Consider the following 19,865-nt stretch of genomic DNA (forward strand, 5'->3'; position numbering starts at 1 on the left):
AAAAAAAAAAAAAAAAAAAAGAAGAAGAAAGAAGAAAGTTGGAATTAATCACCTTACATTTCTGTTTCTAAACAGAAAAGTTTCTATTTGAGTAACAGTGAGTAACAGTGAGCAGATACTGCATCTATTCAAGGAAAGTAAAGACGGGAGACTTTACATTTGAATTGCAGGGATATAGAAAACATGTTAGAAAAAATACTCTCATTCTAAGAATGAGATAATTGCAGATGCCAAAGAAATAAACAACTACCTTTCTAGAAAATTAGAAGGTAAAGGAAGATGGCAGGCACTTCGAAAAATCCTTTTAAATATCCTACATAAAAATTACAAAAAGCATTAAGTATTCACCTCCACAAGATGACTGCTGTTTCTGAACAAGTTTTAACAGAAAATTACTGAATAGTCATTATGCACCACCTTCTGAAAAGTGTCGATAATAAAACTGCCTGTTGTTTTTTTTATTATCCTGTTTATGCTTATTTGGGCAAATCTCTTAATCTATAACCTGATTTCAGTAGTAAAATACTGTATTAAGAATGTTTTTAGGACTTCTAGGTAATGGCAAAACAGCAACCAACGAGAAAAAGGAAACAAGTTCTTTAAGGAATGTTAAGACAATGAGTAAAAAGATGCTGTGCAAATCATGAAAAATAAAGCTCTTAAAAGACAGCAAAGCTATGGAAAAGGGATACCAGGTATCAGAATCGCATATACTACAATACATATGTTCATATCATTCTCAAAATGAGTCATAATTTTTGAAGTGAAAATATACTGTACACGTACCTCTAAAATTCCCAGGTAGTTATACCACCAAGTTCCCTCTTAACTCTCCCCAATTGCCATCTGAGAATAATAAACTAAAGATATTACTATATCATTGATATTAACAGAGGAAGATAACACTGATAGAGTCTAAATATGGTTTAAATCAAAAAAGGCACAATCCTTGCTTTTTTTGAGCATATAAAGTAACAGAACAGATAACATAACAAGACATACAAATAACATTTACACATTTTCAATAACTTTTTATATTATTATGTTGGAAAGATAACGTATGAATAAGGTTGAAATAATAAAACATTATATTAATGCGAAGAGAAGACAGAGGGAATAAGATGAAAACAAGAAAGAGAGATTAGATTGAAGAAAGCTTAGAAAGCAGTATATGACCCAGGATCTCTTCAGATTGACAATCTATGATCTACTCAATACTCTTACAGGTACTACTGAGAGATGTAGGTGAAGGTGACAGTATGGGGTATGTCTTCAATGCTTTGGTGTCCAGTTAATAAATCTCCTAGTACTCTTACTATTGAATCAACCCAGTCTCAAAATTCCATCAGGCATATGCCCAAGGGCAGAATTCCCTAAAAGTCAAAGAAAGATGTCAACAGTAGACAATACACCCAGAAAATGATCAATATCTGTTAATTCAAGATTTTGGTGTGGGGAATTTGCTTGTTAATGTCAGAGTTCAGGAAATAAAACCATCGGCACTACTATTTATTAAATGCTCTATGGATACCAGGCACCCTGGTAAACAATTTACATGTATTATCATCACATTTAATCAACACAACCATCCCATGAGATAGTTACTATCCATATTTTACACATTAGAGAATTGAGGCTTACAGAGAAGAAATGATTTGCCCAAAGTCACATATCTAAAAATATAATAATACACTAGGGGCAGATGTAAAAACCAGATCTGATATCAATGCTTGAGCTAAACATAGCCAAAGTCTGCAATAGTTTAAACTCAAAATATGAAGTACTTTGGGATGTTTAAGGGGTAACAATACAATATGTAATTACACAAAAATAGATGGAAAGAATTTCAGCAATACCACTGAACAGGTCTAGGTAAAAACATACAATTAAAGAGCTCAGTTATAAAGTAATGGTGAGTTAAACAGTATATAACAGAACATAATTAAAAGGTCCACCCAAGAAATGTCATTGATAAACTTCAGATATAAACAAAGGAATTTGATCAAGGGTACCAGTGACAATAATATTAATACCCAGAAACTTATTACAAAGATTTGAAAGAAGAAAGCTCGGATGTCAGCTTGATTCTTTCATGTTTACACAGAAAATATTCCTTAAACATTGACGAGGAGTAGAGGCCCATCCGATGTTCTCAAATTTCCAAGAATAATTCTCCCTCATCTGTTGGTTGGTAAAGCTGCTAGCGACATTACATTTCTTGACAGTTCATACAGATAAGCAGAAATGAGGGACTTGAGTCTTTTTTTTTGAGACAGAGTCTTGCTCTGTCACCTAGGCTAGAGTGCAGTGGCATCATCATAGTTCACTGCAACCTCAAACTCCTGAGCTCAAGTCATCCTCTTGCCTCAGCCTCCCAAGTAGCTGGGACTACAGGTACGTACCACCACACCTGGCTGATTTTTCTATATTTAGTAGAGACAAGGTCTCCTTATGTTGCCCAGGCTGGTCTTGAACTCCTGGCCTCAAGTGATCCTCCTCCCTTGGTTTCCCAGACTGCTAGGATTACAGGTGAGAGCCACTGCATCCAGCCAGGGACTTGAGTCTTTAGAGATCTGATCCTAGATCCAATAGGATATGAATGAGCCCCTGCCTTACATAAAACAGAGCTACTTTGCCTCTATGAACTTTTAAACAAGGCCACAATTTATAAAACACAATCAGATATTCCTGTAGGTAACTATGCTAAATACGAAGTAAGAAAATCAAAGTTCCAAGGTCTGAATCTCAGGCTTCTAAATTAAGACAATTAAACATACATGACTCTTCTTCCACCCACCTGCAGGCCTATACAAACATATATTCTACTTGAAAAATATAGAATATAAACATCAAAAAGAGAAGGACTATTTGAAAAGGAAGGCCCTTCCCTTTATATTATATAGAGGTAGTATTTGAAGACAGTAATTACAGAACTGCAAAAGGTAAATGGAATAAGATAATATCCCTACCTTCCAAGCCCCAATCACATGTCAGAATTTAGAGACTATCCATGAAGATCAGTACTAAAGAGTCATACTGAAAGGCCATTCTATTATAAATTCTTCAAATGCAGAAGCAACCATTTTTATATATTTGTAGAAAAAGTGATCAGTGGGTGCTCAATAAATGTTAGTATCACAAGCCTATGCTAATAAGCTTTCATAATAAAAAACAGCTATAAAAAGAGGAATGTTTCTTGGAAGCACAATTAATCAGAAAATTAATGGAGATTTGGAAAGTTGGCAAGGATAGTATGATAAATATCTTTTATCTGGTAGAGTCAAAGGACATAAAGCAGATGATTAAATAATGAAAAGCACTGTTCCTCTAAGAATGTAGACAAAGGGAGATACTGGGGAAAAAAGCAATGAAGGTTTAATAATGCACAGAAAACTACAAGGAAATTTAGGTGGTTATCTATTATATGGATCTGAAAAGACAACCTAGAAAAAATATTAACTTGAAAAACTAAAGAGAAAAATAAATGTACTAATACAGAAATCAAAAGAAGAATGTAAATACAAAATTACCATCTAAATCTCAGTATAACATGAAAATTTTTCTCCTCAAGGAGACCAACAGTATGTGCATGGGTCCATCCCTAGAAACATTCAAAGTTTACAGTTATTCTTGGAGTCACACTCCTAAGCAAAAGAGAGAAGTTTCTAATAATGCTCAGGGCTACAGTCATAGAAAACTGTCCTTAAAAACATGTGGGACTCACTTTTAAGTTCAGGTTTGTTCATTATGCTAAAAATAGGCTTGATGAGAAAGTATAATGATTAAAGAAGCATCCTCTGAGTCTCCACAGTTTATAAAATCTAAACTGAGACTGTATCTCTAGGGATAGAAGGAAACCAGTGAAGTGGAAGCTCCAATAGATGGATGGGGTGAGGGTGGGAATGGTGGCGGGATGGGGCTGGCAGTGAGATGGGGACTGGAGAGAAGAGGTCTTTATGGAGAACTAAATCACATGAAATTACAAGACACAGATTATCAAATGTTCTCTTTTCTGAGATTAAGAAGAATTAAAGAAACATAAAAAATATAAACATAAAGTAAAACCTGTCTCCAGCTAAAAGATATACAAAGAAACAAGGAAGAATGATAACGCTGCTACTTTTTTAAAAAAAGTTAGAATAACGCATAGAAGGGGGGAAAAAACCCTGTACGTTCAGTTTCTTGCCATTAGAAACAAGCTGATCGTGTTCCCTTTGTCCTTGAGGAACACCAAACCTACCATGTGGTAATGTTATATTTGCACCGTCAATGATTGCTTGTGCCAGTTCGTGATCATTGCTCTCAAAAGCATGTGCAGCAGCCTTCAAGGCATCCCAAATCTCTTTACGGCCTTCAAAAGCTGGTGCAGTATCCCAAAATTCGTCCCTCTTGCTGCGCAGTTGTCCATCTGTCATAGGATAATCACTTTTCCATTTTGGTTTCTCCTTTTTCAAAGGCTGGTTACGACCTAAAGCAACTGAGAAGAAAAATAAGAGACTAAGATCAAAACCAAAATTTACAAAAGATGTATCAAAAGTTATCTTGTCATTTGGAATCTGCTTTTGGATTCTTTCACCAAAATTAGTTAGAAGTTTGCCTACTAGCTAATTTCTCCATTCTGAAATTCCCCTTACCCATTTTGAACCACAAGAGCAAGTGGAGACATTAGATGGCTCTATGCAAAACTTCCAATGACAAATTAGTAGCTCTTTTCCATTAAGTATGCCTTCTCCAAAGGATGATTAAAAAGAAATACAATTATAATGAATTTACCACTCTAGTGGAGCATGTTGATAATGGGGAAGGCTGTGCATGTGTGAGGGCAGGGAGTATAAAGGAAATCTCTGTACCTTCCTCTAAATTCTGTCATGAACCTAAAACTGCTCAAAAAACAAAATATTTTTTTTAAAAAATACAATAAAAGTTTTGTTCATTTTAGAAGACCTGCCTAGAAGAATAGTAATAAGTTTTTCATCAGACTATAATGGCAGAATATAAGAGTCAAGAGATACCATAAAAGAGAGGCCAGATACACAACGAAAAGCAAGTGGCAACAGTAACTTGAGTCTCAGGACCTTCGGACACATGAAGCCAGGAAGCAGGAACTTCCCCTCTCTGGACTTCAGTAAAGGAACTGTGAATACCTTTCTCTGAGATTCAAACAGGAGATAATTTACAAAGGGCTAGGAGAGAGGGGTAGAATCAGTATTTCACTTTTTGGGAGGAATTAGCAATGGAAGATATATCCCTGATACTGAGCCAAGGAATAAGTTTCCAACTACAAGGAGCAGAACTACAATACCCTGCTCTAGTTTCAACCCAAGAGGAGAAGAAATCCGAGGGCAAGTCTCCCTTTGTCCCTAACTGGCAACATCTTAGAGAATGTTACATAGTAGTAGTGTTAGAACAAGTCTTTGCACCCAAATACTTACAGGACATATGATCACTAATCTATTTCCATGGGTCATACTGACTACAGAGCCATTTTTATCTGAGGCTCTGTAGGATTATACAGTGCCATAGATAAGAAATAATTTGATAGATGGGAAAAGAGGTAAAAAGAAAATTGAGGACAGGTAGCATAGTGGCTCATGTTTGTTATCCCAGCATTTTGGGAAGCTGAGGCCGGAGGATCTCTTGAGACCAGGAGTTCAAGGCTGCATGCAGTGAGCTGTGAGTTATGATGGCCCCACTGCATTCCAGCCTGGGTGACAGAGCAAGACCCAGTATTTAAAAAAAAAAAAAAAAAGCTGGATGAAAAGATAAAGAGTATTGGAAGAGAGTGGGTGGCAAATAAATGACAGAGCGGGTGGGAAGAAGAGAGGGTGTGTGTCAAAATTCAGTGTTCTATATTTAATTACAGAAAGAATACCAATTTAAAAGAAATTACTCTCAAAATGGGTGTAAAGCATCCATGAAATTAAACTACTCCCTCATTGGCCCAAGGCCAAATGAAATCTGGGCTATGCAAAACAGAAAATAAAATGACTCCGGCCCCTGGGCAATCTCTACGCCCTATCCAGGCTATACTCCTGGATGACAGGACCAACTAATGCTGCAAAGTGTGTTTGGTTTGACACATAGATTAAACCATAGTCTCTTCGCTCAATCTGGCCACTTGAAGGCGGCCCCATCAGGTTTCTTCATTCCTCTCACCTTCAGGGTGGTGCACCTTGCCACCACCAGCTGTTTTCCACTTAAATCATTCAGCATTAACTCAAATACTTTTGGCCCTCTAACTTGTCCTAGTGACATGCAAAACAGGTGAGTTCTAAAGGGTGTGGAGAGAATATCAAAACAATCCATTTAGTGGCAGATTATTTAATCAACAAATATGTACTGAGTGTCTTTTAAGGGTAACACTACATAGATGTGCCTATCAGGCTTAATTCAAATGTGAGAAACACAATCTATACTCATGACTTTTCCTGGTGTCTTCCAAATAATACAGATAAATACAGATAGAGCATAATTTTTTAAAAAGTATTCAGAATATGACCAATAATCATAATCCACCCATGGATTCCACCAACAAGATGAAATGCAACATATTTGTTTTCTGTTACATTACCCTTTAGATAAGTTAGAAACAGTTTATGGACAACACTGTTTACTGAGCAGGAAGTAGAATAGAGGACACGGTAAGTACAGGTACGCTCAGTAAGACACCTATTTGAATAAAGTTTTGGGCCTACCTGAGTAATTCCAGAGAATTATCTAGCCTCATACATATTAAATGTACCAAAGAGATAACTTGGTATAATTTTTCCTATCATTATGAGAGAATCACAAGGCACAGGCAAACAACAAAACCTCCACAATCTCAGAACCTAAAACTAAAGCAAATGAAAGAGGCCCTCAAACAGAGGAACCCAACAGAAAAACAATCTTATAATAAAGGTACGAAATACTTTGAAAAAAGTAAAAGCATCTTCCTTACAAATGTAAGGTAGATTTATTTCACCTCTATTTGCACTAAGCATAAGAACAAAGTTCCATAAAAAGGACAGATGATACATTAATGCTTTTTAAAGATAATCATCATTCCAAATGCATTTTCAACTCCATATGCTGTCAAATGTTCCATAGTACTCTTCAAAGACAAAATAAATGCTTGTGACATGAAAAAAAGCTTACTTTTATTTGTTTGTCTCTATTTTTCCTATATCATAAACATACATAACACAGAATATCTGCCTATAGAATGTCCATCACTAAAATGATTAAATCTTTGCAACACAAATTTATTTTAGTGAAACCACTAAGCAGTAGTGAATTTTCATTACAAAATCTGAGGTTACAAGCTTCATGTTAAACAAAATGAGGTGTGCTGCCTAACTTACCTTTGTTAGATAAACAACAAAAAAAATGAGCATTTAGTAAAAGCATTTAAACTATCCTCTTGTGAAACATGAAAATATTTAAGGTTGCTATGAGGATTTAATAAGTTAATATTTGTAAAGCATCTATAATAATAAATGATATACAATAAAACTGCAAACAAGTGTTTGTTAAATAAGTAAAAATGAACTTCAAGGTACTGTATGAAATTTTAAAAATCTTTAAACACTTATGCAAAAATGTACAGGGTAAGTCTTTTTTCTTTTCATAATTTCTGAATAGAATCTGACATTCTAAGAACTAAATACGAAGTCCCTTCCTTAAATTTTTGGAGACAGGGTTTGCTCTTTTGGCCAGGCTACAGTACAGTGGTGTGACCATAGCTCAATGCAGCCTCAAACTCCTGGGCTCAAGCAATAATCCTCCTGCCCTAGCCTCCTGAGTAGCTGGGACTACAGGAATGCACCGCTACGCCTGGCTCCCCTCCTTAATTTAAAAAAAAATGTTCTATGATTGCCATGTGCTTCTTCTGCATTTATCAAAATACATTTTCTAGGAATTTTCTCACAAAAACCTTATACTTTGATTTTAGGTGGCTCCACAAACCTGTATTTCTGAAAATACAGTATTTTGACACAGAGATCAGCCTAGCAGCCAAGTACCTCATGTTCGTACCAAGTCGAACATTTTAAATTATAAGATGTGAAATATATATACTCAACTGGATTACATTTTATGCTCTTAAAACTTTCGGTTTTATCTGTTGCATACATTTTCTGACTCCTGATACCAAAAGAGAGTTGCTTGGTATCATTCACAGTATACGGGACTAACTACTATACCCTAACAGTTAAGAATTTAAAGACAGGAAGTATCTTTTATTCCCCGAATTTCTGTTTCTATATCTTAAATTGCAGGCAACCAACCATCCTTAGTTTTTTTCTATGGTTTAACATATAAGAAATAAAAATTTAACAAAGCAATCAAATGTTTTAACTTGCGTATAATACTTCTTTCAAAAACATGCTCAAAACTCACTTTCTTCTTAGAAGCCTCTTAATCATATTCACCTACTCCTTATCTTTCCTTGTAACCTTTAAACTCTTCCTACTCTGTGACAAATAAGTAGATCTGACACACAGAAAACCCAGGTAAGGCTTGTTTCTCAGAGCTAAACACATAGTCTTAAATATTTTCACTACACAATTGAAAATATTTTACCAAAAACTTTTTTTGACATTTTACAACAATGATCTTCAAAATGAAGTATAATTATAGCTGTTTTCCTGTTTTTGTTTCTCTTTGGAAACCCTGATTTGATGCTGGGACTCTTCAAATGAGAAAAGGAGAGGCCATAGTGCATGGATAAGCTAAAAATTTCAAGATAATGACACAAGCAATAGCTTTAACAGATTCAAAACTGGAAGCATTGGTTTCCCCTATATAACAGCCTGAGGGAAAAAACTGAATATTTAAATATTAATATTTAGTCAAAGGATAAAATGTTGTTTCAAATAATTTTGTGGCCTTCTGGATCCTTGAGTGTGGCCTTTTGACTGAACCCAAATTTCACAGAACAAATCCCTTTATTAAAAGGGATTAATAAGATTCCTTATTAAAAGAAATTTGTTCTGTGAAATTTGGATTCAGTTGAGGGGCTGCACTTGGGGATCTAGAGGGCCACATGTGGCCTTGAGGCCTGCAGGTTCCCCATAAGACCATGAAAATGGAAAGGAAATTTTTCTGTCACTCTGGAGTTCAGACTAGATAGTACAGAACCCTTCCATAACAGACGGCACTAATCTAAAAAGATACTTGCAAAATATTTTATTCTCACGTAAATTTAGAATGCACTATATATACATACATACATATGTACATACATACATAATACACACATTCCCTTTACCTAAAGCAACTGTGAAAATAAAAATAGGGATATGGAGATTAAAATGCCTAAAATTCCAATAGTCAATACCATATCCAAATCTCTATTATTTGAGAATTTAAAGGTAGAAGAGACCTTAAATTGTACAATCCAAACTTACCATTTAACAGAGAGGAAACTAAGACCTAACAAGGCTAATGACTTGGTCAAGATCAAAAGAGCCAGTACTAAAACTCAGATGCCCAATTCAAAGTCCAGAGCTCTCTTTCCATTATACCACTCCATGTCTTACCTGGGCTGGGAAATGTGCTTTCTTTTACAAAGTAAAACAATTACGAAGATTCACTCTAAACAAAGCATGTGTTTAACTGTTTTTCTATAGCACTGATCCATCTTTCATAGGCTTCATGATGGCCAGTGGGATGGTTACGACCAGACAAAGGAAAAGCTAACACAGGAAAAGCACCAGCTTCCCAGCCCCATAGAATCTAACTACCTAATCCATTTCTCTGGAGATATCATGATCAACGAAGAGGAATCCTATCATAAGGAAGAAGTGGTGTGGTTTTCTGGTCTATCAGCTTCAACTATAAGCACTTATCATCTATAACAGATTAGGCATTAAAAATCACATGTATGCATAACTGTCTAGGTAAGTTAGACACACCATTTTTGACACTTTTTATAATAAATAAAATAAAAATGAACTTTTGCCATGTTTATATCCTAAAGCTTATAAAAATTAGCCAACTAACTTAAGCATAATAATTTTAAAGGCATACACAAAATTTTTAGTGTTGTTTGAGGTAGCTTTATTGAGAAAAAAAATCAACATAATAGAACTTCACAATGGCTTCCTGGCCCTATTCCTCAGAGTATAAAATCCACTTAACCAATGATGCAATCGTACAAACAGGCAATAGTAAAGCCTGCCTGCAACATAATATGTTCAAAGACTTTTCTTAACGGGTGAGTCTTATTAAAAGTGCTACAAAGGCATACCATTAAGTCCCCTTCCCCCACAAAAAACAACTTTATTAAGAAGGACAAAATTATATAAAATTGGGACTAAGAATATGGTCACCTACTACAAGCCCACTGTAACTTTTAAGTACTACATTAAACTCTGAGGTGGTTCATTTTACTGGAAGGGGGCAATGGCTTTATTATCAGTTACATTGTTTGGAATGTAAGGACCTTCTCTCCTCTCAAGAAAGAGGAGCACACAAAAGTCACGGATGCCCACTATTCTCCACTACATTTAACACTGTAGGGAAAGTATTGGCCAGCAAAATCAGATTGAACAAAACAACTAGAGGTGTGAGACTAGAAAGAAAGAAAGAAAACCATTTCTAATTACAGATGATATGACATTAAGACTGGAAAATGCAAGAAAATCAATGCTAAAATTAAATAAGAGAATTCAGCATGGCAGCAAAATACAAAATATAAGCCTTCTTGTATATATAAAATACTTAGCTAGAAGTTACAATAGAGGAAAAGGTCCCATTTATAATAGCAACAGAAAAAATACTTGGAATACAACACCTGTATCAGGCAAATTTTTTAAAACTCCTAAAAGATGCAAAATGAACAAAATGAAGATATCTCTTCTTATTTGTTCTTGAACTAGATGATTCAATATGATAAAGATGTCAGTTCTCCCCATGTTAAATATCTACATTAACCACGATCCCAATGAAAATATTAAATTTTTTTTTCCTGAAGCTAGATGACTTGATTCTACAACTCATATAAAACAAAAACAAAAAAACAAACAAGAAAGAATATTTTCAGAAAACCCTGAAAATAAAGCACAATGAGCTGGTAGAGCTGGCCCTATCAGATATCAGACCACATTATAAAACCTTGGCCAGGCACGTAGCTCGTGCCTATAATCCTAGCACTTTGAGAGGGTGAGGCAGGAGGATTGCTTGAGACCAGCCTGTGCAACATAGTGAGACCTTATCCCTAAAAAAAAAAAATTGGCCGAGTGTGGTGGCACACTCCTGTAGTCCCAGTTACTAGGGAGGCTGAGGCCAGGAGGATCGCTTGAGCCCTCGAGTTCAAGCTTATAGTGAGCTATGATCATGCCACTGCACTCTAGCCCAGCCCAGGTAACAGAGACCTATCTAAAAAGAAAGGCAAGTGAAAACTACACTGAACATTGGAATCTTTTCTTCTATTAGGTAGGTAAAAATCCAGGCATGTGACAACACACTTTGCTAACGAACCATGGAGAAATAAACAATCTCTTACATTTGTGGTAGGACTCTAAGATCCTACCTATAGGATTACCAATCATAGTATTCCCAGAGAGAGAATTTGGCAACATCTAACAAAATTATTCATTCACCATTGACCCAGCAATCCTGGTTTTAGAATTTCCACCCTCAAGATATACTTCTATAAATATGAAACATGAAAGGTTATTTCCCACAGACTTATAAATGTACTATGGTACAGCCATACAATGAAGTACAATACAGCTGTAAGAATAAGATGAGTCCCATTAACTTACAGAGAGTTATTTCCAGAATATATAATATGTAAAATTTAAGATATGGAACAATGCATATACAGTGATACCTTGTTTAAGAAAACAGGAGAAACAAGAATCTATATATGTATTTGATTATGAAAAAGAAAGAAAAACACCCACACGCTGGAAGGATAAACCAGACAGTAACGGAAATCGTTATCAACAGGGGATATAGGGTATAAGGGACAGTGATGGCAGCAAGACTTCTCAGTATACCTTTTTTATAGGTATGACTTCTGAAAAACTATGTTTTACATATTGAAAACATAAAGTTAAACCAAAATAGGAAAAAGAAGCAAACCCTAAAACCGAAATAAATGAATCTAACTGTGTATTAAGTGGATAACATAGCCATACATAGAAAATTATTGCAAGTTCATTTTTCTTTTTTTTTTTTGAGACAGAGTCTCGCTTTTGTTGCCCAGGCTAGAGTGAGTGCCGTGGCATCAGCCTAGCTCACAGCAACCTCAAACTCCTGGGCTCAAGCGATCCTCCTGTCTCAGCCTCCAGAGTAGCTGGGACTACAGGCATGCGCCACCATGCCCGGCTAATTTTTTCTATATATTTTTTAGTTGTCCAATTAATTTCTTTCTATTTTTAGTAGAGACGGGGTCTCGCTCTTGCTCAGGCTGGTCTCGAACTCCTGAGCTTAAACAATCTGCCCGCCTCGGCCTCCCAGAGTGCTAGGATTACAGGTGTGAGCCACTGTGCCTGGCCTGCAAATTCATTTTGAACATGAAACTCTGACTATACATCTTTAGCAGGATAAATTATAAGGAGATAATATCTGGGTAAACTGTAGAGCATTCATAGTGCCAAATTCATTTTACTATACTGAACAACTAAAAATTCATGAGGCCGAGCATGGTGGCTTACACCTGTAATCCTAGCACTTTGGGAGGGTGAGGTGGGTGGATTGCTTGAGGCCAGGAATTCAAGACCAGCCTGAACAACACAGCAAGATCTTGTTTCTGGAAGAAAGGGAAGGAAAGGGAAGGAGGGAAAGGGAAGGAAAGGAAAGGAAAGGAAGGGAAGGGAAAGGAAGGGGAGGGGAGGGGAGGGGAGGGAGGAAGGAAGATGGATAGATTAGCCAGGAATGGCGGCATACACCTGTAGTCCCAGCTACTCAGGAGGATTGCTTGAGCCCAGGAGTTTGAGGTTGCAGTAAGGTATGATGACACCACTGCACTCTAGCCTGGGCAACAAAGTGAGATCCCTGTCTCAAAAAAAACACAAAAAACAAACAAACCAACAACAACAACAACAACAACAACAAAAAACCAAAACATGAATCCTTACTACAATTAAAAAGGGGACAAGAGAAGAAAGACTCTTTCTTATTGTAGTGAATGCCAGCAGTGAAGGAAGAAAAGTATGATATATTTAAAAGAATAACTCTTTTACAACCCCATAACTGATTCAGGTAAGGATCAACAACAGATATACTAAAGCACCGTGGGTAACAGGATATTCAAGTCAGAGGATCGCCCCATATATTGCCAATTGCCAAGGAGAAATTACACTGTAGATAGCTGACATTCATTGTCTTAACCAAATAGCCAAACTTAGTCTCCTCATGTGCTGCAATACAAAGAATATAAAACATGTATGAGGCATTCTTACCCAAAACGTTGAACTTGAATCTAATAAAGCTTTCAAACCTAACTTCCTGTTTATAGGAAACACAAAAAATAAAGTAACAAGTTAAACTGTCTTCAGATATTGCCAAATATCTCCTGGAGGGCAAAACTGTCCCCACCTGAGAACGACTGCTCTACATCAAATGAGATAAAACATAAACCTCGATTGGAACTTGGTATGGAAAAATATTATCAAAGATATTTTGGGACAACTGGATTAATCTAAATAAGATGAGATGACAGATGTTATTAAGAAATTGCTTTTAATTTTCTTAGGTATGATAACAGTATTGTATTAATGCAGGAAAATAGTCTTATTCACAAAGAAGAGGCATGCTGAGAATTTCAGGAGTAAGGTGATGTTGACAACTACTGAATATACATGGTAAGTATACGAATGCTTACTATACTATTTGTTTAATGTTTGAACATTTTCACAATAAAAAGTTTGGGGGAAAAACTCCAAACCCTGTAAACAAGAAGACATAAATACAATATTTAAGGTACACTTCAGGTTCTGACCCTGATATCACTTACCATTATGTTTACACAACTGAAGTTCCACACTGCTACATAATGAATGCTTTGTGTGCCCTCTAAATTCCTGTGTTAAAGACCTAATACCCAAAATGTGATGGTATTTGGAGGTGGGCCTTTGGGAGGTAATTAGGTTATGAGGGTAGAGCCCTGACTGGGATTAGTGCCCTCATAAAATACGGCAAGAACAAGATGATTTCTGCCATGTGACGACAGAAAGAAAGCAGCTGTATGTAAACCAGGAAGACAGCCCTCATCAGACACCAAATCAACTGGTACCTTTATCTTGGACTTCCCAGCCTCCAGAATTGTGAGAAATAAATTTCTGTTGTTTAAGCCACCCAGACTAGGGTATTCTGTTATAGCAGCCCGAGCTAAGACAGATATTGCTACCAAGAAGTAGGGTGCCGCTATAACAAATACTGAAAATGTGGAAGTGGCTGCACAATGGGTAGAGGCTGGAAGAGTTTTGAGGTGTATGCTAGAAAAAGCCAATGTTGCCATGAATGGACTGCTAAAGGAGATTCTGGTGAGGAAAAGAGGCAAGTCTGAGAGAAAGCCTCCATCGTCCTAGAGAATACATAAATAATTACGAACAGAATGTTGGTAGTAATACGGATGGTAAAGGCCATTCTGATGAGGTCTCAGATGGAAACAAGGAATATGTTATTGGAAAGTGGAGGAAAGGTGATCCTTGTTATAAAGTGGCAAAGAACTTGGCTGAATAGTGTTCATGTTTTAGTATTTTGTGGAAGTTAGAATTCATGAACAATAAAAATTATTATTTAGCTGAGGCAATTTCTAAGCAAAGTGTTGAAGGAGCAGCATGGCTCCTCCTGACTGCTTATAGTAAAATGTGAGAAAAGACAGAATTTTTAAGCAAAAGGAAACAGAACATAGACTTGGAAAATTCTCAGCCTGTCTATATTACAAAAAAAAAAAAAACAAAACAAGAAAGTGCATCCCGAAGAATGCACTAAGGATGTGACAGACTAACCATTTGATAAGGTGATGAGTATGGGTATGAACTTAATGAGCCGTCCTAGCAGGAAACACTGCCAGTTTGAACTGAAGTCAGAAAGAAGGTAAGCTGTCAGACATCTTGGATTTTACAAGATAGGACCATAGATCTATATGGCTGAAAACATATGCTATTCTTCAAAATAAGGGAAGAGTGATTTTAACAGTGAACCGGAAATCATCAGGGCTGTCTCTTTGGTCTCAAAAGGGGAGACCATGACCTTGGGTTTCAACAAGCAGGACAACCTCCATCTAGTTTCAAGGTTCTATTTCCACATGTCTTTTAGGCCCATACCTAATCCTCCTACATATTCTCATGTTCATTGAACATAAAAGCTGGTTGGACATATCTACAGTCAGAATCCAACAACTGAAGGGAGATATGGAAAAATCCTCATCTATGGGCTAGTGCTTATTTGGAACAAAGAGCTAATAAATCAGCAAATATATTTTAAAGGAATGCTAAAATTTATTTAATAAATCAATTCTTACTGTAAGACTGTTTTTCCTCTCCTCCCGGTTTTTCGTGTTAAAATGTCCTGGATACCTGGTACAGGCCAAGATGTTATAAGCTCACTGGAGTCTATCACTCTCACTGATTATGACCAAAATCTTGGGACAAAATACAAAAATTAATTAAGGACTCTGAAAAATTAAAATAGTAGACAAATGGGGAAAACCCAAAACTTGAAGAACATATCTTATTGCAGTGAGTTTCATGTGGTTGTTTTTCTTTTTCTTTTAGATTAGACCTGAAGGCAATCCTAGCATGGAAATGCACAGCAGGATACGCTGGAAGAATTCTGGGAGAGGGTCTTTTTGGCCAGAGTAGCAGGAAAAGGAACCCTTCTAAGCTAGAAATGAAGGAAATTCCCATTTTGTTATTTTTTTAAAAATTCCCTAGCAATAGTGGTGGTAGGGTGGACATGGAAAACTCAGTGAGAAAATCTACTTTTCTAGACAAAGGAACCATGAATGTGAGGAAAGTGATTTCTTCCCTCTCTTTTTACCATTTTATCCCAAAGACAGTGCCAGTTACATGGAACTGTGTGGCAGTGTTGGCAGCAAAAACTCTTGAGAGGAGGAACCTGTCTTTCTAGCCGTAAGGCAGAGACAAAGGGCCCTTGGGAGTGGAGATCATGAGGGAAATTGCAGAGCCAAAATAGCTGGAGAAGAAAATACCCTAAAATTCAGTGTTTGATTCAAGTCCCAGGTTCACCTCCAACCTGTGCATGCATGGAACAGTCCCCAATGGCTGTGAGAAATAAACGCTGATATACACCACCACTCTAGCTCCACGGTAACCTGAGTACTGCTTGCACAAAGCACTGCAAAGGCTTTTAAAATTGAATTGACATCAGAACCACTAACAACAAAAGGAGAGAAAGAACATACTGTCTGAACCTAACAGGGCTCATTGCCTGCTAAAACAAATCAAATAGATATTCTTCAGAAGATTTTATAAGGGACTAAATTCTCACATAATACTCAAAATACTCAGGATACAATCCAAAATTTCTCAACATACAAAGAACCAGAAATATGTGACCAATTTTCAAGAGGAAAGACAATGAGCAAATGGAAAACCCTGAGATAATCTAGATGTTGAAATTATCAAAGACTTTAAAGCAGTTATTACAACCATGTTCCATGAGGTCAAAAAAAAAAAAACCTATTAAAACAAATGAAAAGAAGTTTTTAGCAGAGAAACAGAACTGTAGTCAAGAACCAAATACAAATTTTAGAAATGAAAAATACAATATCTAGAATTTTTTTTTATGAGGGCTATATGGGAGAAAAGAGAATATTTAAAATTTTAAAACAGACTGAACAGGCTGAAAAGCACAACAGAGATGGGAGAAGAAAGAGTTATTAAACATAAGAGAAAAACAGAAATTATCCAATCTGAAGGAAAGAAAGAAAAAAACAATTTAAGTGAACAGAGCCTAGGGACTATATAAAAAAATTAACACAGGAGCAATACGAAAAGGTCCAACATTTGTTCACACTGGAATCCTAAGGAGAGGAAAGAGAGACTGGTACAAAAATATTATGTGAAGATATAATACCTGAAAACTTACCAAATATGGTGAAAGACACACATTTATAAATCCAAGAAGCTCAGCAAACCCCCAAAAGAAAAAATTGAATGAAAATCAGATTTAGACGCATCATAGTCAAACTGCTGAAAACCAAAAATGAAGAAAAAATTCTTGAAAGCAGCCAGAGAAAAACAATATACTAAATATATGAAAACAATGATTCAAGTGACTGTGGATTTCTTATCTGGAAGTACAGAGGCCAGAAGAAAGTGAAACAACATTGCCAAAGTGCTGGAAGAAAAGAATTGTCAACCCAGAATTCTATCTCCAGTGAAAATATCTCAGACAGGACAACAAAATAAAGACACTCACAAATGATGGAAAACTAAGGGAATCTGTTGGCAGAAGACCTGCAAAACAAACAAAAAAAATTTAAAGGAAGTTCTGGAGACTGATGGGAAATAATACCAGAATAAACTGGGAATTTCAGGAATGAACGAAGAGCAGCAAAACTGCTAACTATACAGGAAAATAAAACATTAATTCTCTCAAGTTCCTTAAATTACGTATGACTGTTAAGAGCAAAAATAACAATGCTGTGTAGTAGAATTTTCAAACTATGCAGATGACATACAAACAACTATAATATAAAGAAGGAAATGTAAAAGGCCTATACATTTGTAAGCCTTCTGTATTTTACTTAAAATGGTAAAATACTGACTTTAGGCAGACTATGAAAGCTGCAGTATGTATACCGTAATGCTCAGGGCAACTATAAAAAATAATACAGGGGTATAGCAAAAAAGCCAACCAGAAAATTAAAACAGAATATTAAAAAACATTCAAACAATCCAAATGAAGACAGGAAATAGAAAACAAAGAAATAAAAGCCAGAGGGGACAAACAGAAACACACAACAAAACGTCAGACCTGAATCCAACCATATCAATCATTATATTAAGTGTAAATGGTCTAAACAAATCAAAAAATATTGTGATGTTGCATTTTTTATAAAGACTCAACTATATGCTGTCTAGAAGAAACCCCTGTAAATATGTTGACATACAGAGGTGAAAAAATAAAAGGACAAGGAATAGTATTATATAAACACTAATGAAAAGAAAGTTTAAGTATATATTAATATCAAACATAGTAGACTTCAGAAAAAGGAATCACTCCAGAGATAAATGATAATGATAAAAGAGTCAATTCAGAGCTTCGAGGAGGTCACCAATCATGTGACAACAGCTTGCTGAGGAGACTGTCTTTCAAGCTGTCCCTAAAATGACAGCAGAGAGAACTGGGCAAGCCAGAAACCCAGGCATGGAGATTGATCCTACAAGAGAAAGGGGTTCATCATGGCAGGTGACCTAAAGCAATTCCTGTATAAAAGGTTACCAAGTGTTGAAGGACTCCATGCTATTGTATCAGACAGAGATGGAGTACCTGTTAATTTTTTTTTTTTTTTGAAACAGAGTCTCACTGTGTTGCCCGGGCTAGAGTGCCATGGCATCATCCTAGCTCACAGCAACCTCAAACTCCTGGGCTCAAGTGATCCTCCTGCCTCAGCCTCCCGAGTAGCTGGGACTACAGGCATGTGCCACCATGCCCGGCTAATTTTTTCTATATATTTTTAGTTGTCCAATTAATTTCTTTCTATTTTTAGTAGAGACGGGGTCTCACTCTTGCTCAGGCTGGTTTCGAACTCCTGAGCTCAAACAATCCGCCCGCCTCGGCCTCCCAGAGAGCTAGGATTACAGCGTGAGCCACCACGCCCAGCCCTGGAGTACCTGTTATTAAAATGGCCAATGATAATGCTCCAGAACATGCTCTGAGACCTGGTTTCTTATCTACTTTTGCCCTTGCAACAGACCAAGGAAGCAAACTTGGGCTTTCAAAAAATAAAAGTATCATCTGTTACTATAACACCTACCAGGTGGTTTAATTTAATCATTTACCTTTGGTAGTGAGTTTCATAGCCAGCAGCAATGCCAACATAGGACTAATTGTCAACCTAGAAAAGGAACTTGCTCCATTATTTAAGGAACTGACATGAGTTGTGGAAGTTTCTTAATCTGACAGTGGTTTTGATGTGTACCTCATCTTCATTATAGCAACACAATATCAATCCAGCAGTCTTTAGACCACAGTAATACTTTTATTCACATGCTCAAGAAAGGTCCCCCTTTTCCACCTTCTACTAAAGAAATAGCCTACGGATATAATTTATAGACAGACTGACTATTATATTTTCTCGTGTAGGGTCTTTTCTTATTTAGTGAGATCTGGGGATACCACAAAAATGGTTCAGTCTATCACAGCTCCCATGGAGTTAGTCTAGTCACCAGATATGGATGAGATTCTATTCAGTGGATCAGAATCAAAATGGTTCATTGATCCACTTGAACCACTGAGTGTTCCCTATTGTATAGTATGCCCAGGTCTGCAGAATGAAGCAGACTCTTTTTGTTGTGAATAATGATAAGGACATATTTTTCTTCAGATTATATTTTATTTCTTTGCACTGAGTGTGAGGAAGATAAAATGGCTTAGTAAAAGTAATAAAATTAGTACAATCACTAACTTTCCTTTGTACATATTATTTTGCAGGATAGGTGAATATTACTGATTGATTTGATTATTCTCACAGGGTGCTGCTCTTTAATGAAAATGAAAATTATAGCTAATGATTTTTCCCCCAACTCTGCTTTCTGTAACCAGTGTTTTAATGTTTGTGTGTTCTTTATAAAATATAAATATGGTTTGTTATCGAATTGTTTCCAGTATCAGTAAGTATGTAAACATGATAGTATAGCCAGTTTTTTCATACGTGAGTATAAATAAAATAGTATTTT

The 19,865-nt window shown here is 36.2% G+C and overlaps 1 protein-coding gene and 1 pseudogene across 1 annotated transcript in view; one reads left to right on the forward strand and one right to left on the reverse strand.

Moving 5' to 3' along the window:
* Window positions 1-19,865, reverse strand: part of UBTD2 (ubiquitin domain containing 2) — a 79,903-nt gene that overhangs the window by 14,967 nt on the left and 45,071 nt on the right. Inside the window, exon 2 of the mRNA XM_012649738.1 lies at window positions 4,241-4,477. Coding sequence (XP_012505192.1) covers window positions 4,241-4,477 — 237 coding nt within the window. The remainder of the gene's footprint in view (window positions 1-4,240; window positions 4,478-19,865) is intronic.
* On the forward strand, window positions 18,369-19,084 carry LOC105814669 (annotated as a pseudogene).

This window comes from Propithecus coquereli, unplaced genomic scaffold, assembly GCF_000956105.1.
Source record: "Propithecus coquereli isolate 6110/MARCELLA unplaced genomic scaffold, Pcoq_1.0 Scaffold301, whole genome shotgun sequence".
NCBI classification, from domain to species: Eukaryota; Metazoa; Chordata; class Mammalia; order Primates; family Indriidae; genus Propithecus; species Propithecus coquereli.